This window comes from Pyrgilauda ruficollis, unplaced genomic scaffold (assembly GCF_017590135.1).
Source record: "Pyrgilauda ruficollis isolate IOZ18807 unplaced genomic scaffold, ASM1759013v1 scaffold14, whole genome shotgun sequence".
Lineage (NCBI taxonomy): Eukaryota > Metazoa > Chordata > Aves > Passeriformes > Passeridae > Pyrgilauda > Pyrgilauda ruficollis.
The window spans coordinates 3,298,864-3,324,133 of NW_024512543.1; the positions used below are offsets into that span (position 1 = coordinate 3,298,864).

General features: G+C 39.3%; 1 protein-coding gene and 1 long non-coding RNA gene across 8 annotated transcripts in view; one reads left to right on the forward strand and one right to left on the reverse strand.

The window, feature by feature from the left end:
* Positions 1 to 5,337, forward strand: part of GPHN (gephyrin) — a 271,354-nt gene extending 266,017 nt beyond the window's left edge. For all 4 annotated transcript variants that reach the window (XM_041459853.1, XM_041459854.1, XM_041459855.1 and 1 more), the window contains 4 exons: positions 54 to 118; positions 1,382 to 1,485; positions 2,651 to 2,747; positions 4,331 to 5,337. In XM_041459853.1, the coding sequence (XP_041315787.1) occupies positions 54 to 118; positions 1,382 to 1,485; positions 2,651 to 2,747; positions 4,331 to 4,464 (400 nt within the window). In that variant the 3' untranslated portion in view covers positions 4,465 to 5,337. The remainder of the gene's footprint in view (positions 1 to 53; positions 119 to 1,381; positions 1,486 to 2,650; positions 2,748 to 4,330) is intronic.
* Positions 5,010 to 25,269, reverse strand: LOC121349441. 4 transcript variants are annotated; one of them, XR_005954538.1, is made up of 5 exons: positions 19,806 to 19,922; positions 14,523 to 14,604; positions 9,443 to 9,594; positions 7,908 to 7,938; positions 5,010 to 5,078 (listed from the first exon to the last, which is right to left on the reverse strand). It is a non-coding gene; the product is annotated as an uncharacterized LOC121349441 (long non-coding RNA). The 4 variants fall into 4 exon arrangements; XR_005954539.1 differs by lacking the exons at positions 14,523 to 14,604; positions 19,806 to 19,922 and adding an exon at positions 25,164 to 25,269; XR_005954537.1 differs by lacking the exons at positions 14,523 to 14,604; positions 19,806 to 19,922 and adding an exon at positions 25,015 to 25,269.
* Between the last annotated feature and the right edge of the window lies 1 nt (position 25,270).

Here is a 25,270-nt window from a genome sequence, read left to right on the forward strand (position 1 = left end):
TAATGTTCAGACAAATTCTAATGCAGATATTAAATAACATTATTTTTCCATAGCCTGCCAACAACTTTTGCAACTCTGGATATTGACGGTGTAAGAAAAATAATCTTTGCGCTTCCAGGTAAGATTTGTGGATTACTTTTGTTGCTGTGCATAGATGACAGACATGAAACAGAATAGACACTTCACAGCACCTGTGCCTGGTGTTTGCCCCTAAGGAAGGTACCTGTAAGATTTTCTCAGAAATTTCCAGAAGATATGGACTTACAGGGATGTGCTAAGGAGTTCTTTTTTGTCCTTGTCCTCAGAATTTTCTGGTACAGGTCTTAGGATTTTTTTCCATCCAACAATTTCCTTACATTTTTCACAAGGGTGTTTTTTCCTACAGCTCCCTGCACCTTCACCATAAATATCCTGTGGGTGTAAGTCAGTGCATCCACTCTAACATACTGAAAATGGAGACAAAAATGAGGGAATGCCAAGGAACATGTCACGGAATATTTTTGTTTATCATGCTCATGCTGTAGAACCAAAAGAGGGCAGCATGGCTGCACTGCTGCTGGCTGTGTGCCCTGGGAAAGCACTTGTTTAGAATAAAGATTTCCTTATGGATTTCTGTCCTTCTCAATGAGGAGGAATTTATTTTATTCTTATTGCTCTGGCTTTCCATGAATTTTGACTACACAAGCAATCCTTGATTGCTTGATAAGCTGGTGGTTTTCAGATGTATCTCTAGTGCTTCTACCCCTCTTGCTCTAGTTGCTGCAGTACATTTTCTTACAGGGGAGAGATCAGTGGAGCATCCATCTGATCACAGTATTTATTTTTCAATTGTTGTCTAGGGAAGTCCAGATATGTAAGACAGTGGTGTTTCACACGTGGTCATACACCTCTTTTGTGACTCAACAGAAAACATATAAATCAGTAGAATTCTCCTTAGAATTTGTCCTAAAGCATTTTGCTACTCTGTTAGGGAATTGAAAGTTATTCTTCCCTTGATGTCTGGGAACCATTAGTCATGAATAAAGAGCCCTGTGAGGGTAGAGCCAACAACTATGCAAAATTAACTCTGCTCCAGCCCCAGACAAATGTACGTATAGGACAAAGGTAGCAGAAGAACAGAGGCAAATGGTGGGGCCTGAGGAATATGGGGCAGTTCTGGTCAGAGCAGGACTTCAGCACACATCATCCCGAGTGTAGCTTGACAGGTGGACTTGAACATTCCCCTTGCCACACACCTCTGCAGTCTGTACTGTATGCAGTACATAGCATGGAAAGCTCTGTAGAGTCCTTTAAAATAGAATTGCTATAAAACATGAGTTCACTTTCAGCATTTCAGAGTAAACCAAGAGAGCATCACCACCGACTGTTCTTTGTCCTACAGGCAATCCTGTGTCAGCTGTTGTCACCTGCAATCTCTTTGTTGTTCCTGCACTGAGGAAAATGCAGGGTATCCTGGATCCTCGGCCCACCATCATCAAAGCCAGGGTAAGAAGCTTATCCTCTAGTTAAAAATTCTCTCAAGATGTTGAAGCAGATCTCTCTGGGCTCTGAAAGGCTGTTGTGTTTGTGGAGTCTGAGCCCTAGACTAGTTCTGGCAGTGGAAGGATATTCACACAAATAGAGGCACATTCTCAGTCTCTGTTAATGGTAATATTCAGTCCTGTAATTTTTTAGAGTAAGATTGCCATCTAATGGAGCAGGATATATAGATGCAGAGGCAGCCATTTGCCAATCAGACAGGAAGGACAATCTCCTGTTTAAAAAATACATTTGTTTTAGGCTATGGTAAAAAATGCAGAGTAATCTGTGAATATCTAGAGCTGGATTGTTCTGTATTAGCAATAGAAAAGAAAAACTTTAAAGGCTTCTTGTTCACATGATCCCCATCCTAAGCAATATAAATTCCTTAAACTCTTCTCACTTTTCTAATAAATCATGGATAATGTAACTCTATTTAACATAGATTTAAGGCACGTCATTATAATGTCTTCTTCTTCTGTTTTTGATCCAAATAAAGTACCAAGGCATACATCAACTTTTGTAGTTTTCTTAGTGTTCTTGGCTATGCTCTTGTCTTACAGCTTATCCCATGTCTCTCTTTTGCCCTTCCTCAAGCATCCAGATTTTATCTTACAGCTAAAATATTCTAAAAGAGAGAGCAATTTGCAGTGACCTTCACTTTTGCATGTATTTTCCACTATGAGCCATCGCTTGTATGTCTTTTCATTTCAAAGATTGGCCATTTTCCTTTTGTCAGAGCTAGCAGGATTTTGAATGCAAATACCATTTTTATCTTTATACAATGTAATCCAAAGAGACCAGGCTTTTTTTTTTTTTCTAGAGAAGTACTATCTGTAAACTCTCAGTAAAGGAATAGTTTTGGAATATTCCACTTAATGCACGTAGACTCCTTCAGACACTTTGATATTGTAATTTCACAGTTGTATTTCCTTAAATACTGCAGTCTCTGAAATACTGCAGTCTCTGCCTTCTACAGCTTTTAATCTTGCACTAGACACCATCTGACCTCAAAATGCGAGTTTTTGAAAAGACTGTTTTTAAGGAAAAATGACTTCCATATTATTCCATTATCTTAGACAGTGCAATGTGAAAGCATGGCATGTTCATCCTTTCTTTTTTAATCCTACAGTTATCATGTGATGTAAAATTGGACCCCCGCCCAGAATATCATCGGTGCATTCTGACTTGGCATCACCAAGAACCACTACCTTGGGCACAGAGTACAGGTCAGTGGCAGTCACAGAGACTGACTGACACTCACACACAGCCTTGCCTTCCTGAAGATGTGTCTGTGAACAACCAAGAGCATGCACGTTTTTCTCACAGAACCTACTTTATGCAGACTGATTTGCTCACACATTTGTGCACATGCATACACATACATTAGTACAAAATGCAGTGCTAATATGGCTTGTCAGTTTAACCATTAAAACATCCTTTATTTGAATAACCTGCCTTATACACACACACTACATGTGTATGCTTGCATATGTGCATACATTCCTTTTTTAAAATATCCATTAAGCTTACTTGCAGTCAGGCACATTTGCTTCCTTCTGCTGTTGTGCATGTACTAAACAAACACAAGTTGGGGCAGAGGTAGGAGCAATACAAATAAAAGAAGTGTGATTTTAGCTGAACTGGAAAAGCAGGAAAGATAGCAGAGGCTCTAGATGTTCTCTTAAAGCAGACTACGGACTTCTTAGTCATGTTTGCCACCTAGGAATACTTCTGAATACTCAGCTGCAGTTGCGGTAAATACTAGATGTGAATACTGGTTCAGCTATGTACTGCTAGAACGCTGACTGTGACACTTTTACAAGAGATTTAGGTCCTTAAACAACTCTCTTTTTGCTACATCCAAATTGTTCAACAAAAAGCACTATATATGAGTCTCCACAGGGAAATATTAGTTCAGTTCTGGGCCCCTCATTACAAGAAAGTCATTGAGATGCTGGAGAATTTCCAGAGAGGGGCAGTGAACTGGTGAAGGGTTTGGAGAGCAAGTTCTATGAGGAGTGGCTGAGGGGGCTGGGGGTGTTTAGCCTGGAGAAAGGAGAATCACGGGAGATCTTACCACCCTCTACAACCACCTGAAAGGAAGTTGTAGCCAAGTGGGGGTGGCAACAAGTGACAAGACAAGAGGAAATGCTCTCAAGCTGCACTAGTGGAGGCTGAGGTTGGACATCTGGAAGAATTTCCTCTTGAAAGGGCTGTTGGACATTGGAAGAGGCTGCCAAGGGAAGTGGTGGAGTCACCATCCCTGGAAAAGTTCAAGAAACAACTGGACATGGCACTTAGTGCTATGGTTTAGTTGAAATGGTGCTGTTCTGTCAGAGATGGGACTTAATGATCATGGAGGTTTTTTCCAACCTAAATTATTCTATTCAGAGAGAATAGAGTTAATCAAACTTATTCTAGAAGAGGATATTAAAGACATTCTAGACTGTGCTGGGTTTAGTGTTTGTATAACTGGAATAGATGTACAAATTGAAAAATAAAGTAATTTTGATAGGATTACCAATTTACTAGGACAATATACATGGTACAGATAATGTGGAAGGCTGGATAGGAAAGCAATCAGCAACGAGACTGATGGTTTTGAGAACCAGTGCAGTGAGAGGCTGACTAAATCTCCACAGAGTTCTTTCTCTGTTTCCATCCACCTTGGAACAGCAAGATCCCAGCTCCATGAATAAGTTAGCCACATAAACATTTTCATCATAACAGCTTTTATTTGTTGCACCATGTTGCAGCATTTGGAACTAACTGAAGACTCCACTGAAATTGTTCTGCCTCTCTCCTGTAGGGAATCAGATGAGCAGTCGTCTGATGAGTATGCGCAGTGCCAATGGACTGTTGATGCTACCTCCAAAGACAGAGCAGTATGTGGAGCTTCACAAGGGGGAGGTGGTGGATGTCATGGTCATTGGAAGGCTATGATGTCACCAGCAAGAGCGAAGCTTTGATGCATGTCCACATATCACTGACTGTATCCTGTAATATGCAACGGCACAGCTAGTTTTTCCGATTTGGATAAAAGTTGATCAGTATAGTCAACATCTTGAAATATATTTCAAATGGAATTTAAATAAATACCTTTTAAAAAAAAACTTTAAAACAAATCTTAACAAAGAAATTTATTCTGATTATATCAAAGCAACTTTTTCCTTTTCTTGCAATTGCTTTGTGTGTTCAATGCTAGTTCTAATAGCGGTAGCTTTTAGTAGACAGCAGTAGGTGCCTGCAGAACTTGTGTTTTTTCTCATCTTTAAGATACAACTACTTACGCTCTTAAAACAAGGCTGTCTGCTTATTTATACTAGCGTAGACAACACTTGGATTTCCCTTATTAGTATGCTTCATAACCGCTTCACAGAGAGCTTCTGCTTGTTCTTTATCTTGTATCTCGTGTTGATGTGCACAGTGCCAAAAGCAGAGTGGCTGCACTGGGAACCCAATGAAGCCCCGAGGTTTCCTCACCTCGCCGCGCATTCAGGGATGTCTCTTGTCCCGGCAGCCACCCAGCTCAGTACTCTTGGGCAGTAACTGGATACCTTTTATTTCAACAAACAAAAAAATTGCTTCCTTAAGTGCTGACAGCCTTTTTAACCAATACATTTAAAAATGTACAGAACTAAAAACTAAAAAAAATCAAAGACTGATCTTGTACAGATATTAGTGTTACCAGCATTCGTGTGGAAATTAAATGAGCAAAGAAATAAAACTAATGTTAAACAACTCTGTACCATAACATTTTCTGTAATGATATTGAAACTTAAATGAATAAAAAAAATCCTCAATCATTATTTAAAATTTCACCTGTTCAGCCTTGTTGTTTGAAACAAAAAAGCGGTGATTTAAGAGGGTATTTGGGGTGGGGGAAGAGTGTAGGGAGGAAGATAAATAGTATGTCCAGTCTAGGGCCTTCCCTCATACACAGTGTCATGAATGAACTGAAACTACAGTGAGCTCTCTCACACCTCCCATGGGACAAAACAGAAGCAGCACTTGGAGGTGGGGTGTGGTTACAATCAGACTAATCAAAGCTGGAGAATACTTCTGCACAGCATTTGCAAACAGCTCTTGTGCTGCACTGTCTGGAATTTGATAGAGTGTTCTTTTTAATTTTTTTTCCCGATGAGATAAGGACTTTTCAGCTCCCACCAGATTGTGTATTTTGGCAGCTTCACATTTCATCTGGGATTAAGACCATAGCAGTGCCCTACAACACCTTGTTTCTTGGACTTCATGGGTAAAATGCTATCCCACCAACTCCATTTGTGAAGCCAGAGCATTTATCTATAGTATTTTTTGAAGACTTAGTCAGGGAGAACACAGAAAATTTAAATCCTGACTGCCACAGTGGACCAGAGCTGTAGTTCTACGATAACTGCAGAGGGCATCCCTCTAGGCTGGTTTTAAAACCAAACTCTGATCGCTGTGAAACTCCCTGTGTGTGGGCCATTGCAAAGTTTGAAGGCAGGTAGGCATACACTGTGTTTGGAGGCAATCCAGGGATTGATTGTTAAGAGAAACAGTAACAGAACTTGCTGATAATAGGTTTTTTGTTCTGGACTACATGTCCACATTTATGCTCTCTCTATGTAGCAGCAGGGTGGTACCAAATTAAATTCATGGATGCCTGTTTTTACTGTACTAATATTTTAAACCACAGAAGGAAGAGAGAGGCATGTTAACTCATCTCTGAGAAAGAATGCGGAACATTGTGTGTTATAAGCCACAGGATTATTAATGTAATGTATAAGGGTTATTATAGGCAGCATGTGTAATGAAAATAAGAAGTTTATAAAGGACACCAATTACATAAAGACTCACTGGCAATCAAGTTCAATAGTTGTTTTAAAGGCAGAGTCTACTCCTTGAATACATGCATTAGATACATTTGGATAAAGAACTTTGACATTTTCACACTCTCCCAACTCAATTTCCTCAGAGGAAATACAAATGAGGAGTCAGAGTCCAAATCAGGCTACATTATCAAGCAAAAGTTGTGGCTGACAATTAATGATTCTTATACTCTTACCTGGCAGGAAACTAAGAATAACAAGATAGTAGATGTTGAAATGCTCAAGCACAAAATTTGCCAAAACCTTTATTTTGCCTTAGCTGGCAAATTGAAGTTAGTTTTTAAGTATCAGGGGGAAAAAATAATGAAAATTGTCTGTCATTTTTGCTGGCATTTTCCAAACGTTTCTGATAGACTTTTATCCCAAATAAATTCAGGAATATGTTCCCAACCTAATATTTCCTTTGTGTATTTTAAACATTTCCCAAAATTCCAGGTAAAAAACTCTTTGCCTGAATGCTTTATATCTACAGTAGCCTCCTTTTTGATTCTAAAGCCAGCTGGTGTTACTCCCATGTAAAAGGTGAAACCTAAGGACTACAGGTTAGACGTGGAAGAGCATTTCTGCATGTACTAAATAAAAGCAGAGACTCTCCTAGGAGAGAAGGACAATCAAACTCACAACTCTTGATGACAAAGGGTTTGCATGGGCAGAACAGCTGTAGCAGCTAGTGGTCATTAAAGTAGCAATCTGCAGAACAAGGTATAGCTTCCCATACCTGTATTTGGTCCGTAAGTTGCAATTAAGTGCCTTATCCTCATGACGAAGAACATGATCTCTAGCAACTATAACCCTTCTCCTTCCTAGTGCCAGCTGGTCTCAAGAGACAAAGCAGAGCAGTTTCAGCATGATACTATCAGCAGCTGGATTTCCATATTTACTCCAAGTGAAAAAAGCCACACTGGTGTTTCTTCGGTGTTTTCTTATGGGGTTTTTATGTTTGGTTGTTTGTTTTCTTTCAGACTTGACTGTTGTTTCTAGTAAATCTGTCCTAGCCTCCACTCAGAGAGATGAGTGTCATGCTGGATTTAAAGTCAGCATTGAAATGCAGGCAAATCTTGGGTAATTTGTGGGGAGGAAAAGCCTGCACATTTTGCAAATGTTACAACCTCATGAGCTGCTGCTAGCTGCATGTTTTCTGGAAGGGCTCAGTGACTCATATTCAGCATTCAATTAAGACTTGCTCTTTGCAGTTATGCAACATCGCACACAAGCTGAAAAAGTTCTTGGAATATAAAGCCTTCAAAAGGTGATGCACAGAGGTTCAGTAGCTCTCTAGTTTTAGATTGATCTGTCTCAGAAGATTTGCTCAAGTCCAGGACCATGCAGCAATACCAAGCATGCTCTGTCCCCATGCAAGGACTTCTGCATTTCCATGGACCCAATTTGTGTTTAAAAATGCAAGCAGCCAAGTAATTTTTGCAGAGTTAATTCACAAGCAAAACCAAAACCTTATTGTACTCTACTATGCAGATTATCTGAGCATACGAAAGAAGACAAAGGTATTACCCTGACCTTGATAACCAGGGACTGAAAAATAGAATTTCTGCAAGAAAAGTGTAAGATAAAATCAAAGGTAAGTGTATATATAAATATATATATATACACACATATATATTAGCACACAAAAAACTGCCCCACTGGACTGACAAGGAAGAATGCAAAGTGGTTTTTGTCAGTACCTATCATGCAGATATTACTGTGGCCCAAGACAATATAACACATCAATGTGTCTGACAAGAGCCTTTCCTATTTAGGTCTGTGTGTTATGGCAAAGTAACCAATAACTTAGTCATTTTGAAATGTGCTGACTGGACCACTAAGGGGGACCCAATTTTGTGACCATGTACAGACCAGACCTTGAGCCAGGAAGCCAACATGGACATTTTCAAACACACCTCCCTATGCTGGCAATGACTGATACTAGCAGGAGAAGCTTCTGTGGGACTACTTAGGAAACTGCTGAGAAAGAAACAACATAACACTAGAATCATCCTTGCATGGTGTGGCCTGTGCACTTCTAGATTTTTTTTTTTTTTTCCCAATTGGCCTTCTGCAAAACGCTGGCCAATAGTTTACCCCTCCGGAGAAGTGTAAATGCATGGCAAGGAGATAATTATCCAGCTTCCAAATACTACCCCCACCCAATGTTTGTGGCAAAAACTCCCCCATTTTCACAGTGTAAAGCAGCATCTCCTCTGTTTTATTCTGAATCTGCCATCTCCTACTTCTGTTTGATGCCTCTTAGTTTTTTTGTTGGAGCAGACAAAGAGAAGTCACCCTCACTTTGCCACCCATAATTTTATGGATGGCTATCTTCTGAATTGAATGTCCTAATCTATGCAGTCTGCCCTTTGTGGTCACAGACCATATGCAAGTGTCTGTAAATTGGATGATCTCTATCACAGATTCATGGAACCATCAAGGTTGGAGTGGACCTTCAAAATCATCAAGTCCAACCACCAACCACGGTCATCCCAAAACCACATCACCCATCCCTGTTGCTCCTCTTTCACCCTCTTCAAGTCTGTCAGAAACAAGGAGATCAGAACTGCATTCATATTAAAAGACACCACTATCTCATACTAATCACATCATGATGACTTCTGTTTGTTATCTATTTCCTAATATTTTTGTTCTTCAGTACTTCTGACTGATATGTTTTTATGGATCTTAAAAATCTTTATTGGTAATATTCTTATTTTCTTAAAAGAGATGACCTTAAATTCTCATGCTTTATTGGTAGTATCCAACCTGGGAACAGTAATTATAATTCCAGTTTAAGAAAATAATTTCCTCATATGAGTAACTTTACTTTTATCTGTGTTAAATTTCCTTAGCTGTTTTAACTCACTTCCACTCAATTTTGAGCATTCCGTGTGCAGTTCTTGCTCCTGGTAAGTGGGCATCTTCCTGGAATTTAGCTGCCTTCAGTTCATCTGATAATGGGAGACTGCAGTGATCCTACCTCCACTGAGGATCTGTTCTATGTTTTGTGGAAAGACCTGCTTTGGTGGTTTGACAACTATGCTGTAATATTGATACTTTACCTTATTATGCCTGATCTTTTCTTGTGGTTTCTTGCCAGCTAGATTTCTTGCTGTTGCTGAGCCTCTTCAGCTATGTTCATTTCAGGATGCTGTTGCACTGCTTTGGAGAACTGCCAGAAGACCAAGACCATCCTCATGTATTCATGGAGATACTGCAGAGAAAAAAAAGAATTGGGCTCAATATTTTCCTATAGCTTTCTTGTATTTGGATGAAGCTGCTGGAACAGGCTTGTTCATGGTCAAGGCTGGTGATCAGTCTCCAGTCTGCAGAGCTTTGTGGCTCGGGACATGGGCTGCACCCAAGAGAATGAGCTCGGGCAATTGTGTAGGCGAGTGAACTGGAGCCAGTGCTGATGACAGCAGGTTGGTTGTGGTGTACTGTGCTGCCTGCCAGGACTTTTGTGTCAGAGCTAGGTAGCTATTCATCACTACAGATATTGAATCATGAAAATAAAAATGGCCTGAGAGCTATTTACCTGCCAGTCTTAGGAGGGGAGAGGCACACATGCAGATGCAATGGTATTTGAGCCCATCTAATTAAAAGATAGCTGACACTGTACATCCATGGCTGACTTTCTGTAATTTACTCCCTAATGGCCGAATCAAATCAATTTGCCCAAAGTGCTATGAAAAGCCAGAGAACAGAGCAGAAGATAGGATTTAATGTGATCTTGGCAGTCTGCATTACAAAGGAGAAATGCTGCAGCTTTCTCCATTAACTGGATTTTTTCTAAGAGGTGATGACTAGGGTTAGATTAAAACAAAAACTAAAAACCAAACCAAAACAAAAATAGACCACGCACAAAAGCAAACAAAGAAAAGCTAAAATGAAAAACAAACAAACAAAAACCCCCTACCAAAACAACAACAAAAAAAAAGCCAAGTTAACAGTCCTTTGTTAAGGACTGGGATAAAAAGCAGACACACTACTGATCACAAAGGGGATGGTGGGTGGGCAAACCCAAATAACACCTGGGCCAAACTTCTCCCAGGCCCATCACTAGCAGACACAGCGGAGGACACAGGTAGGGGGCAGTCAGATGCCCATTATGTATGACATTCAGAGACTTCTTAGCAAAGGAGAGTATGTTCTTTTTATTTCTACTTCCATCTTCAAGAGCAAGTTTGTCCAGGTAAAAAGTCCTTGAGATTAAAGCATTTAGCATGCTAAAGATAAAATTACTTGCAATTATTACCATTTTTCTTTTTCTCTGTCAGCTCAACAGGTACTCCTCATTCAGTTATTCTCACTATCGCTTTTCTGTATTTACTACACATATATGGATATATTTCCCTTCTCCTATAGACTCACTCTTTAAAGGCACACATTTTAAAAGCAATAGTTCAGAAACCCAGCAATAGCAATGCTATTAGAGATGCACATTAGAGAAGGACATAGATTTGTTTTCATTTTCCTTTGTGAGGCCCTATTCCTTCCTGTAGCAGCAGCTAGAACTGTTGCAGATGAAAAAAATACGGTTCTGGTTCTGTGCTGCCTCATTAAGGTTGTTAGCCACCAATGGCAGTTCAACCTAGTCAAAATCAAAGCCAGCCCTTCCTGGGCAATCTCCCACCACTTACAGATTCTCCTACCCTTGCAGGATAACTATCCTCCCTGCCTGTCATCCAGCACTGGCGAAAGCCCTGCAGGACTCTGGCAACAGCCTACGCTCCTACAATTCTGCATTCACAGTGTGTCTAAAATATGTGTATTCTAGTTATGTTCTGTACCTCAGCAGTGTTTTTCACAGGATTTCACTCCCTCCCTTTGTGATAATTATGACATCCTTTGGTCTTATCTTGATTAATTAAATCTTGCATTGTTGATACACCTGCAGAATGTTAATGAGCTATGAGTCTCCTTTTTCAGGATACTTTATGATTTATTCCTGCTTTATTTATCAGACCTCATTTACTACAAAGAAGGCAGCTGCCCTAACCAATCAACCCAAGAAAATAGCTCCATTACTTATTCAATTACACTAAAATAAAATTTAAAAGTAGCCTTTGATCTTTTTTACATACTGTGTCTCATATTTGGGAGGAGATTCTGCTAGACATACAGAAATTTAATGCATTCCCCCAAATTCCGTCTTAGGACACTTTATGTCTGATGCCTGTCAAAACCAAGCTCTGACAATGGTACATAACATGTGGTTTCATTATCAACTTAATAATATGGTTATACTTATCAACTTATTCTTCTTGTATTTTCTCATTTTTCTCTAATTTCGTGTCTCACACCTAAATTACCTGGGATATTTTTCCAGTCTGTTTTAGTACAGCACTTAGCAGGATCCTGGTTCAAAACCATTAACATCACAGTAATTCTAGAAAGACAGTGAATCATCATAACAGTGTCTCTTCCATCATGTTTATACTAGGAGAAATTATGTATAATAGTACACAAGAGGTTTCTGACCACAGCAATAAGATATCCAATGTTTTGAATTACACATGAAGGGTGATTTGCAATCATCCTTTATCCTTATTCAGCTTCTTTCCCTTCTTTTCATTTATGCATACTCCTGTTTCATTATTCCACGTTCTCCTCTCTCCTCACCAAGCCAGCAGATAAGCTCTAGGGTCACCAAGCCAAACCACTATTGGTAGTGTAGTCTCTGATAGGGAAATGTCAGCACTGATGGAGCTTTTATTTTTTTGTTCAGGTTAATCAAAAACAGAACACATTTGTCCACAACTGACCCAACTGTGTGATCACTGATCCCTGTGCTGTCAATCCCTGTTCACCAATGCCTAATGTGATGCTGACAGCACACCCATGTTCCCAGAGGTAAATATGAAAACCTACTGGAAACTCTCACAGTGCCATCCCACATGAAATATGTGGAACTTCCCAGGTGAGTTAGCACCAAGAAGCATTAAATATTTCTTTGAAGATTAAATAAGAAATATTAATCTATTTTCCATTTCCATACACTGTTTTTCTTCTTTTAAGGGTGACTTTATTAACAGACCTTGTGACCCTGAGACAAAAGCCAGCTCCTCTGGGCCTCTACAGAGCTCACATTTACACTGGCTCTTTGTCTCAGTACGAACACTATAAAGTTAGGAGAAACAAATTTAAAACACACCTTTTGGCCCCAACTCCAATAATCATTTCAGGCCAATGCTACCCACATTCATATAGATAGAAAATCACTACTAATACTTAATAAACCTTTCTCTAAATATATCAGAAGCTGAAAGCTGGTACCAAGATTGGGATATAGGACTCTCAGGAAATAAGACAGTAGAATAAAGGCATTGTAGAGACAAGAATGCAAAGAATGTGAGAAAATAAGTAAGGGGGTTATAGAATTTCTTAGCTGATATTTTCCTGCTTCAACAATACCTACAGAGCCACCATTCTTCTGTTGTCAAAGACTAGATCCTTTACCAACTTCTGGACATAAGCTGACATGACATGAATGTCAGCTCCTGTGTGTACAGCCTTTGTCACTAGTGATTCAATATAATAAAGTCAAGATCCAGAACTAGAATCTCCATTTTTCTTTACAGAATAAATGTCTTATTTTTTCCAGTCATACTTCCAGTAGAGCTTCAATAGCTTGAAGTGTTGGCTGTTGCTCACTATTGACTTCTCTGCTCCAGTGATCTTCCTTCACACACCTCTCCATTTTGCTAAGTCATGAAAGTATGCATGAGCTCTTGTTCAATCAACCCTCTTTTTTGTCCACATGCTGTTACTGTGTGGTCTTCTTTATTGCTGGGGTTAAGTTTGGATTTTCTTTTGTATTATTACATCCTCCCTGTTCTCTTCCTGTTTAGACATGTAGAAATCTTTCTGCACATGGGAGACTTACAGGTATCCCTACCTCAGCTACTTGAAAGAAGACAGAAAGATTTTAGTAGGGACCAGTGTCAAAATCTGGTGGGCAGAGAGCAAAGACCTTATCTCAGTTTCCAAACAGGAGCAAAAACAGAAGAGCAAAAGCACAGAAAACATGAAAACTAGGTATATATGTCTGGAAAATGAATCTAATATATTTAGTTTCTGCTGCTGACTTTGAAAAGTAGTTTGTGGCATATTTTTGTCTTCAGAAAATATGCTATTGCAAAACATTTACAGGTTCACTGTAGAATACAAGTTGTAGTTTCCAGACTCTGGTTTCTCAGATAGATGTTCAGGGATTTTGAAAGGCCATTTCAGCAATAACCCTTTGGGTTCACAAACATGGGCAATCAAGCAAAAGTACATGAATATTCAGTGACTGAAGTGCCAGGGGTCTCCTTGAATGCTGAAGGTTCTGCATACAGATAGCTTTGATTTAGACTCCCAGAATGTGAAGAAATCATATAGTGTGAGGCTCACTCAATGTTTCCTTTCTGCCCAAAATCAGCAGTATGTCCTGGCACCAGAAATCTGTCTTTTCTGAATCTCCTGCACTGCCATATGCACTCTGGCTTGCGCAGAAAAGGAGCAGATTTTTTGTCGGCGGTGTTGCACAAACCAGGCAAGCAAAAGTTAGATGGCAGAAGGAAATTAAAGCTGTCTCTTATACAAGCACCACAGCAAAGAACAAGGCTTCACCACAATCACTTCTCAATCAAGTGATGTGCTCAGATGTGTGCCATGTTCAGATGTGTCATATATAAGTGCAGTCCATAACATTCAAATATCTCAAGTGTGCCTGCAACTGAAAACAAGGCTTACTACATAATTTACCAATACATGTTTCTACTGCAGACAGAAAAGAGATTAAAATAGCACCTATTTCATAGTGATCCTGGTAGATAATGACATTACTAGGGTAAGGCCTATTCCTGAGTTTGTTAGCAATGGCATAATCCTTTTTCCTGCTTTTATTAGGTCAAATACAATGAAGCAAAAAGTGGGGAAAATATTAGACTTCAGGTATGACAGTTTTTCTGATATTTATTCACTTCCCTATTGCTATTCCTAATTTAATAATAGATAAGAGAAGCTGAAACTTCATGGGTTGCGAGTTCTTTACAAGAAATTTTCCTGTGTACTACTTGCCAATAAATCAGCATTTGTTTGGCCATATTATTAGAAGATACCCTGTGTTCATTCCCTACTGTGATTACATCTCACCTTCCAGGGTTCAGTGGCAGGTTTGTTCTAGAAAGGCCTTGCTGTTTGACTTGTTTGGTGGATGGCAGCCATTGCAAGTCCACTGCAAAACAGATAAAACACAGGATGGTGGAAAGGTTGAGGAAGCTGCAGACCTACACCAGTTCAAAGAGATAATGTTGGTCCATACCACCTCTTCCAGTGTGATGTAAGGCTTTCCAAAACCCCTTGTCTGAGCTTGAATTTATCTCCAGGTAGCATGTCTGCAGTGTCCTCAAGCATGAGGTCTGCCAGGCTCATGTTTCAAGCAGAATGTGGACCTGTTTTGAAGCACTCTCCAGAAGTTCTGCTAGGATTAGCATTAGCACCCTTTCTGATATCCTGCATTTCTGCACAAATCTCTACAGACTATCCGTCTGGAACAAGCAGTACCTAAAGAAAGCCTTCATTAATGTCCACAGTTTCCTTCGTTTATATTTCTCCATTTCTTGTTACTGATAAAACACTGTTATCTGTGCCTGCCAATGACAGAAACAGAAGCCACTCAACTTATTGATACCCCTTAATTTACATCTAACCTCATCATCATTTGCATATGACTGAATCAATCTCTTGAACAAAAGCTTTAATGGTCCTCCTTCACACATTTCTCCATTTTGCTAAGTCATGAAAGTTTGAATGAGCTCTTGTTCAATCAACCTCCTTTTTTGTGCACCTCCTCTCTTAGCAGCCATTCATTTAGAAATGGGGGTAATGCAGAGAGCATTGGGCTATGAGGAGATATCACAGTACATGCTCAAGAACTTATTTCACCATTCCACGTGAAATGGAGACAATAATGTATTATTTAATCAACAATAACATATTTGTGCACTAGCTTAATTATACTCTCATTTCACATTCATTTCCTGCATTTTAAAATAATCTGTGACACACATATAGGGACAAACACCTAAGTTATATTTTACTAGTACTTAGTGCTATAATACTGTATTTCTTGTGATTTTATTATAAACACTGCATTATGAGAAGTAGTAAAGCAAAGAGAATAGAAGTGCTTAATATATTTTTCTGCTACACACATACCACCACAGTATCATTCAGACAAAAAAAGCCTCTCTTGACAAATCCAGCATTTGGATTTGCTGCATTGAGGGAACGGGACCTGCTTATTTATCTCAATCACTTCTCCTCGAGAGTTTTGTCCCCATTTTCTGTCCTGTATAAACAATGTTAGACACTAATTTTGCAGTAATATTTTTCACTGTATTTTCTATAGGAAAGGAAAAATAGCTGATGCATTGTATTCCAATTATTATCTGCTACCATCTTTGTTTCCTTCTGTCTAACTGATCCTTCTCCACAGATGCTCACAGTTTTTCAGCTTTTCCTCTAATCAATTTTCCTGCTCATTTTCTCTAGCTCTAGATTGATATTTTTCTCACTTCTCACAATCCTTCAACTCTCCTCTGTACCTCTTTCTCTTTATAAATAGTGTCTTCCTCCCAAGATATATTTCTCCTCCTGTGCAATTGTGTCCCTTCTTTTCCTTAAATTTCTTACCATGGTATCTGCAAGTCTGCATTCCACTATCCATTCCCAAATTTGCCATATAGAGGTAAAGGCAGGGTGTGTTCTTCCTGAGTTTCTTAGAGCTGCAGACTCTGTTGTCTTCTCAAGCTGCTGATCAGCTTTCAGTAAAGAATAAATAATGATCTTCACATACCCCCAGGCAGCTGAGAAGTATGACAATGTCAGGACAACTCATACTGGTCATGCGGAGGCTTTTCACACCTCTCAGGTGCTCTGCAAAGACTAACAATGATTTCTACTGTGAGCTGAGTAGATGAGATAGCTTGCAGGAGTGACTGAAGGAGAATAGCAGGGCAGAGACTAGGGAAAAGGCCAGAGTTTGGAATACAGCGCACAAATTCTAGTAAACTTCCCCAAAAGGGAGCTCAATTCCTGCTGGTCAATCTCTATTTGTGATTCTTGATATATGTTCATCTTATCTGTTCTATTATCTCTTTTGGGTTTTTTTAATCTTTCATTTCCTACTTTACTGTGCTGTTTTCTGATGCTTACTGTGGTTTTTTCAGGAAATCAAGAGTGGCAGTAAGTCAAGCAGACTGTTTTAAGTAACATCCCAGATTAAAGTTTCTAGTAAGAAAATAAAAGAATAAAGCAAAGCATCCTGGATATCAGATGCAGTTGGAACAAAGGAAAAAATGTACAAATGGAAAAAAAAAAATTCCACTGCAGACTTCAATTCCATTCATAACCTCTTACTGTAGTAGAATTAAGTATTCCTGAAATACAAACTGTGTATTCCTCTGTACTGGTTCACAACTAGCACAAGTACCAATAAATTTGGTTATTTTGCAGTAGAATCTACATTTGTTTAATGACTGAAACCAATTTAGGGAGAGGACTTGTAGATTGCAGCAGAAGGCAAAGAAACAGACACCTGAATTAACCTGACTGTGGCTTACACTTTTATGCTTCTGATTCAACCAACTTTCAGAACAGTGCAGGGAGACAAGTGATAAAGAGAAATATCATATAGTGGGCACAAAATCCTAGTAACACACGTTCTATTTCTGCCACTGAACTTCTATAAATGTGGGCAAATCACTCTTCTTCCTCAGCTTCTTCGTTTTGTAGACTGAGGAGAGACAGATGTCTCTTGAAAATCCAACATACTAACGAGAACCATTACATCTGGACCTGGTAATATTGTTACTCTTATTATTATCTAGATGCTACAAACATTGCTCTCCTACTGGAATACCATGAAGGATTTTTGACAGAATACACTTGCTGCATTATGGATCATTTAGCATCTGAGCACGCTAAATTGCTGCTACCCTTGCTACCTGTCACTGGCACATCTCTGTGTAGTCCACAGCAGGTGCAGTACTGTACTGGAGTTTTGAAGCATAAGTTCTGCAGAAGCAGAGCAAAGCATAGGAGATGGGAGGCTCACTATGCTTTCCTCCAAATGAGCACAGAGGACTCACATAATGCACAATATCTGAAGGGACAAATGGCAATCTAAAGTTCCTTGAGAATATAAATTAACTTAATACTCTTTGAGGGCAGCTCATGTGTAATCAGATTCCAGTCCAGAACACTGTAAGGAGCTAGTGGCAAATTCAAATTCTTGATATCACTCATTCTGTGAAGAAGAGTGAAACAGCATTCAATATAACTGAAAATTCCAACATTATTTTCCATGGGGGAAAAAAATTATTCTAGACTCTGTTTATCAACAGAACAAAATAGTATTTACTGACAAGGTGGTCCCAAAGAAAATGATTGTAATAGCATATTTTCTGCTCAAGGTACTTCTGCTCAAGTAAGTACTTGAACGACACAAAATATATGAAATGCTGCTGTATGCTACAAGAACAAATTTAAAATGCTGCAAAAATACAGATCAGTAACATATTTTCATACTCATCAATGCACCGACTGGGTGCAGATGCTTACCATCAGCCTTCACATGAACTTACACGTTAGAAGTGAAGAAGATGAAAATTGTACAATGTTGGTAAATTCATTACACGGATTTTGAATACTCCTATATAGGGCAAAGCTGTTTATAATAATCAGCAATGATCATTTTGCTAACACAGAGGTAATAGGTATGAATGATTTCATGCCAAGATATGCTGCATACAGTAACTAATAGAATGCAACAAATTTAAGATTTAATTAAGAATACCTCCCTCATAAGCTAAATACCATGTCTGGAGAAGCATTGCAAAGTGCCTACAATAAAACATTTATTTGCATTCAAACAACCTGTCTGGATACAAATAACAGGGCCATCAGAAATAACCTTATCCTAAGGAAAAATGTTAAATCCATCAAAATATAGGGACCAGACGCCAAGCAAGGAGTGATTGTTCTCCAGAGAAATGACATTAATGAGAGATACACTTTCGAATTCTGAGAGCTGAATTGTTGTTAAGTAAATGTATTTGCCCCAATTACAAGTATGTCATAACCCAAGATAAGCTGACGAGACAGGACTGAAGAATTAACTAAATACTTCCACAAAGACTTACTTTCTGCAGTGGTAAATGTGACAAAGGTGACTATAAAGCTGATGACATTTGTTCTGAAGTCATTGATTTGGCAAAGCAAAACCAGAATAACTACTATTGAGCATTGCTTTTCTCCTGACTGACTGAACAGGTAGATATGGTCCTTTAACTGCAGAAATCAGGATCGCTGAGAATATCCTGTGCTGACTAAAACTGTCACTCTGACAGACCATGAAGAGGCAAGGTGTGGCAAAGGACTGCTGCCCCATGCAAATGGAGCTGCTATTCAGCCTCAGCTTACTGGAATCCCATCTAAAATGCTCTCAGGCAATGCTGCAAAGAATAAACAACGTCAGAGTATTGTGTTTCCCGGACTACAACAGTGGGAAGAAGGACGAATTACCTGCATTGCAAATGTAGTAAAAAATACCTCTTAATTGCTGTGCCTGGAGCAAAGAAAAATAACTCAGCATGGAGGCTTGCTGGGTTACATACCAAAACTGTCCTATACTGAGCTGATTCAGTAGGACTGGTATGCAGTGCTGGCTCACCGGGCCAATGCAGTCTATCAGCTCCCGAGAAAGAAAAATTACTGCTGGGAGAATGACAGTCATTGAAGATACTGCAAGCAGTAGAGCTACCAAGCATAATGGTTTTGACTATGCTTTTTAGGAAATATTGCAAAATTGAACAGTATTCATGCAGTATATTCCAAAGCAATTTTTGCAACTTTCTGGCAAGATGCAGATTCATGAGAACAGTATGGAATCGGCACTGCAGTTTATAGATTATCCAAGGGTAATGAAGACCATCCATACAGTTCCACACAGCTATGTGGAAAGGATTATATTCTCTTAGTATCAAAACAACTTTTTCCTTCCTTAAAGACAATTGTGTAGCTGCTACTGCCTTCTTAAAGGTATCCGACCAGCTTTGCTTATGGCATATGACACATATGCTGAAACATATGACAAGCAATCCTCCATAATTCACTATTACAAATCAAGCAGCTATGCCTCCATTGCTTGATGGGTAAAGGAAATCTACTGGCATTTTATAAGGAAGACATTATATTGGGATCAGCGTGGACATCTACAAAGGGACTGGATGCCATACCTGAATACTCTGTGCCAATACTCCAGCTTTATAGCATGTGATGAAATGACATAAGAAGGACTTTTCTGAGCATGGTTCTCAAAGGAAAAAAAAAAAAGATTGATCTCAGTTTCAGAATATTTGCAATAAAACTTACAGAATTAGGGATCCAAATAAAGGAGATTTTGAGCAACAATTTTAATGCTGGGGAACAACAGACATGCCGGTTGGCAGTTAATTGCCTTAGATGGTGTTTATAATCTGCTGAAAGAAAGCTGAAAAAACAGGAATATTCAATCAAAGGTTTTAAAAAGAACAATTTTGAAAGTGATTCTGCCTGATGCTGTATTCAGACATCCATGTTGTTAAAGGTACAGCACAGATTAGCCACAAATCTTCTTGTGTTGGTAATTAAGGGAGAGGAGAGTTATCATACTGGGGTGCAGTATCATACAGACAAACTGAAAGTCTATACCAAAAAACTCATAAAGCATAGCATGCAAGATTATTTCAGTGAAAACTCAGAAAAAGGGAACAAGGAGAATTATGACTTTGTGTGTTTTACACTATCTTACAGCTGTCTTACTGTACATCTAGTTTGCATTCAAGAGAAAAATTTATTGCATTTCAGGTTTATAAAATATGTGAACTGTAGTGTCACACTTTTGGGTGACAAATATGTAAATCTCAAGCTTTACACTGCAGCATGATCAGAGACGAAGGTCTTGTCTTTAACATAATTACCACCACTATGCTGGCTTTCAGGAAAGACGATTCTACCTGGAAAGAATCTAAAAACCACAAATGTCTTATTTCAGCAGGATTTAACATCTAAGTATTTTCCTTAGGCAGTATCAACTGCTGAAACTTTTGTTGGTTCTTTTTGTTGGTTCTTTACCTATTTTCTCACAGATCCCTGAGCTATGTCATAGGTTGTAATTTCTTCACAAATAGAGGAAAAACAAGAATCAGCAAACAGATACAAAGAGATAAGATAATCACTAATTTGAGTACAACTTAGTAGGGGGAAACAGTGGAAGAAGGCTAATTTTTATTGCCTGTTCTTTCTTTTCTGGATTAAAAATAGTGCCCCAAAGTGTTACACTAACAACCTCACTTTCAGTTTTTATTTGGGGCACCAATCCTCTGGGAACCATTCCTATTTCTGAGCTTAAAACCTCACACTGAGGGATGAATAGTACTCCCAGATTTAAGACACCTCTTCTGGAGATTAACCTTTTTCCACAGCTGAACTGCTGCTGGGTTTATGACCCTACTCATAAATATTATGACCTTACTTGGAGTTGTACAATTTTTTTATCTGAAGGATTATAAGGAGTGGCAGAAGACACCAGAAACCAGAGAGGAAGATGTTCTGGCTACCCAGAAGAACGTGAATGCAGAATTAGGTTATTGAATATGAAATAAGCAAAAATTCTAGATGCTATCAAGGAGAAAAACATAACTGCATTTGAATCCTTGGTATTTGTTGTCCTGAACAATGAAAAATGTTGAAATGAAATTGGATTCCTGTATTGATCTCAAAATTTAGGGTTTCTGTTGCTGGGTTATAGAGACCAATAATTCTATTTTTTTTTTTCTTGCCTAATGCAGAATTTAGTTTATGGACTCTGGTGTTTTGCACTCTTCATCAAAACATTAGATACTGAATGCAACCAGCCCTACATGTGGACTAGTGCTGCTGTTACATTCTTTCAGATGGCTGGGGCATGTGTCTACTTAAGAGTTAAAACAATCATCAAATTTGTAGTCAGGAAATGTCAGATTGCTGTAAATCAGACTGGAAAGTTCACTGAGAGACACTGTCATTTCCCCAGCAACACAGGGAGAATATATAGACAAAGTCTGAGCAGGTAGGAGCTCACTTTCATTCATATTCAATTACAGGTGACATTTAAATGTGATTATCCAAGATATAAGCTATCAATATCTGAAGGCCAAGGGAAAAATCCCTGTGAAGTTCTCAGAGACAGGAGGAAAAAAGTCTATTTCAATAGATGTCAGACATGAAAGTGGAGAGATAAAAAGAACAGTACACAATTTCTCAAAGCAGTACAAGAATTAAAGATCAAGAAGAAAAGGGTAATCAAGATTTATTCTATTATCATAAAAGAACTAACCAAACAAACAGCAGAAAGGTCAAGAAAGAGAATGGAATACAGAGTCTGGCATCAGGCAGACAAGGATGCCTTAGGGATTGCATTAAAAAGTATTTTGGCAAATAAAGAGGGATGACACCAGCCTGGAAGGGATCCAAGGTGCAGTTAGAAGAGAAAGTACATCTGCTGTAGAATTGATGCTCTGTGAGTTTAGAGATAAAGAGTTTAGAGATAAAGGGGAGGAGAGTTATGGGGCAGACAGATGGGGATTACTTCTCCAACCCACTGACATAAGCACTGTGGCCAGTGAGGCTCTTCTGACAGCACTGCTTTTTTGCAACTGTCTGTAGAACCATTCATAGACTGCAAAGCATAAATATAGTTAAACAGTGCCATAAAAAGGAATTTTTACCTAATCCTTTGGTGATTTTTCATTTCCCCTCCAGAGGGCAATGGTTTCAAAGAAAACATTTTGTTCTGTGATAGGCTGATTCCTCAGCTTGAGTCTGAATTTATTTTTTCTCTTTTCCATTGATTGCAATCAGCCAGATTTAGATTGATCACAATTATATCTGCACGCTGCTGGCAAACAGTGACACCAATTCATGTCAAATTCAGTTCATCAAAAATGAACATTCTCTTTGTTAAAAAATATTTGTCTGTGGAATGAATGCACCAATCTTAAAAAGATAGTTCTATAATAAATAAAGTTGCCTAAATACACTGGTTCTGCAGCTGCAAGCAGGCTTTAATGTTTCCATAATCCCACATAGTAAAAATATAGAAAAAATGTCTAAAATGAAAATGTTCAAAGATCCAAAGCTCACAAAAGGTATCACTTGGGTATTTCTTTTCAGTTCCTTTCTGCTTAAAGATAATAACTGAACACTTTCAACAAGCGATGGAACAGAAAGCTTTATACTACTTTGGTAAGTAGTTTTCTCATTTCCTTTAAAAGCTGTCTTTGTAGATCCTCATATGAAAGATTAATCACCTAAGACAAAACAAAGGAAGATTAAAAGCTTTGATCTTCCCAATCATCATTCCATTGTCATTCCTCATCCTCTCATTCACGTTCTTTCTCTGTATATTTTCTTTTTAATTTGACAATTTTGTTAAATTCAAGCTAAAATGTTCATTTACTCAGAGTAATTTTTGTGTGCTCAGCATACCACCAAACAGCACCCACAAGGCTAAATGAACCATAAGAGCTGTCTACTGAAGTGATTCAAAACAAAGGTTATCTGGGTCTTCACAAATAATGCTGCTGATCCTGTGCTCTATTGTGAATCGTTACCAGGTATGACAACTTCTTGGCCTGACAGAGTATTTTAATCTGTGGGATAGAATTAGCCAAGCACATCTCATTCAAGTACCATTTGAATGGATTTGCCAGCTGGGTGCGGGCTAATATTAAGGTTTCTGTGATGCCTTGTGAAAGCCAGAGGGAGGAGATTGGTTACCAAAGAAACAAACAGATCTTTAAGCAGATAGATCCAAGAGATATCCCAAGCTCAGTCTTAACCTGGTCTAGTAACCCCTTCTGGCAAAAACATTAGACTTCAGCTACAGGTACAAGACAGTAAAGGAGGGAAATGGAAACTCTAGAACTGATGAGAATCCTCCTTTATTTTATGACAAATTTCACACCATATTGAATAAAATTCCCTTATCCTGGTTTAAAAAATGGCTGCTGGACAACATGCAAATTGGAGACAATGAGATTTTCTGTGGAAAGGAATGTACAAATGCTATCAGCTGAAGGAAATTGTAAGCAGAATTTGTGGCTTTTTTTTTTCTGACCATCCCAACCTTGGATGTAGAAAAGAGAGTTCAACAATGAACAGATAACTGATGAACCTACCTACTTTTTGCAGTGATATCTTCTAGGCAAGTATCACATTTTGAAAACATTATTTGGCTCTAAGGTCCTTTTTGTCAAAGTGCTTTCTAAAAATGGGTCCATGTGAACTTTCATGAACCGTGTTCATATGAAGGTGAGAAGAACCACGCTTGGTGCTGCTCAGCCACAAATTACCAGTGTAATGGTTTCCCTCTCTTTTTTATTTCCCAAGTAAATAATTCTGCAGTCCACTAACATCTGTATCTCCTGCAGTGCTCCAGTTGTGTTCACTTGATGCAAAGCTCCTCATTATTGGTCAGAACAGAAATAGATGTTAATATGTTAATAGATGTTAATAGATGTTAAATGCACTTACAAGGCATTACTGCCCTGGGGAGTTTGAGCCACAATGTGAAAAGGTAAAAAAGGCTTTCAGACTTTCCTCTGCAGGTAACTGGGCAGGACATACCTTAGTGTCTTAAGCCTTTTCACACAGTAAGAAAAACCATAAGAACGTTATTTTGGGACTTCTAAAATTAAATTAAAATTGAAAAATCTTTGTATCTCAGTGTTTAGAACAGATCCAAAAGAAAACATGATCTATAGGGTACCATTATAGAAAGCGTGGATTTCACTGTGAAGAATTATAGAGTTAAATGGCTCCGATTTTTATATGGTTAAACCAAAGGAAGGAGAGATGGACTAAAGCAGGTATCTCTTCGGACTTCTTAGTTATCTAAGAAAGCCTTTTTTTACTAGTCTGGTTACACAGAACATTTCTTCTAATGCCTTGAGCAATGATCTAGGCAGGCTAGCCTGAAAAACCAGGGGAGTGCAGCTCCCCTTTGACTTTGCATCTCAAAGTCAAACTTAACTGTCGCACGCTGAAAAGACGTTTCCCTGCGGGGAGTGCAGCTCCCCTTTGACTTTGCATCTCAAAAGTCAAAGACGTTGCACGCTGAAAAGACGTTTCCCTGTTCCTGAAAAACACAGCCAAGAATACAAACAACCCGGTAAAACTACTTCCAACCTCCTGTTTTCTTCATTCTTCCAGACAGCGTGTTATGGGTGCCTCCTGCGCCTCAGCCTCCCAGAGGCAGAGTGGACTGTCGATGAGATTAAATGCTTTATTTCCCCACACAGGCTCCAGCCTGGCTGGGGTGTTCAAGCTTGGGCTGAGGATGCAGCAGCAGCAGCAGCAGGCGAGCGGGGAAACGCCAGGGAAGGCGGAGGACAAAGGCCTTGCAGTGGCCTGGTGCGCCCAGGGCCCCGCAGAGCCGCAGCGGGCGGGGGACGAGGTGGGCGAGCCAAGTCCGCCCGGACACAGGCTGCCGTGGGGGTCCCGCTCGGGGGCGCAGAGAAAGCCGTGGTAGAGAGATGGGAGATGACGGCGGGAAACTGACTGAAATGGGGTGCCCAGGGAGGCGGTGGAGTCACCGTCCCTGGAAGTGTTTAAGGAAAGACTGGCCGTGGCACTCAGTGCAAGGGTCCAGTTGACAAGGTGGTGTTCGGTCACAGGTCAGACTCGATGATCTCAGAGGTCTTTTCCAACCTCCTCGATTCCGTGATTCTGCGAGGAAGGAGACACAGGAGCAGTGCCACGTCTCATGTGCCCACTCCACCTGACGGCAGCCCCGTGCCGGCAGCCCCGGCCGCCCC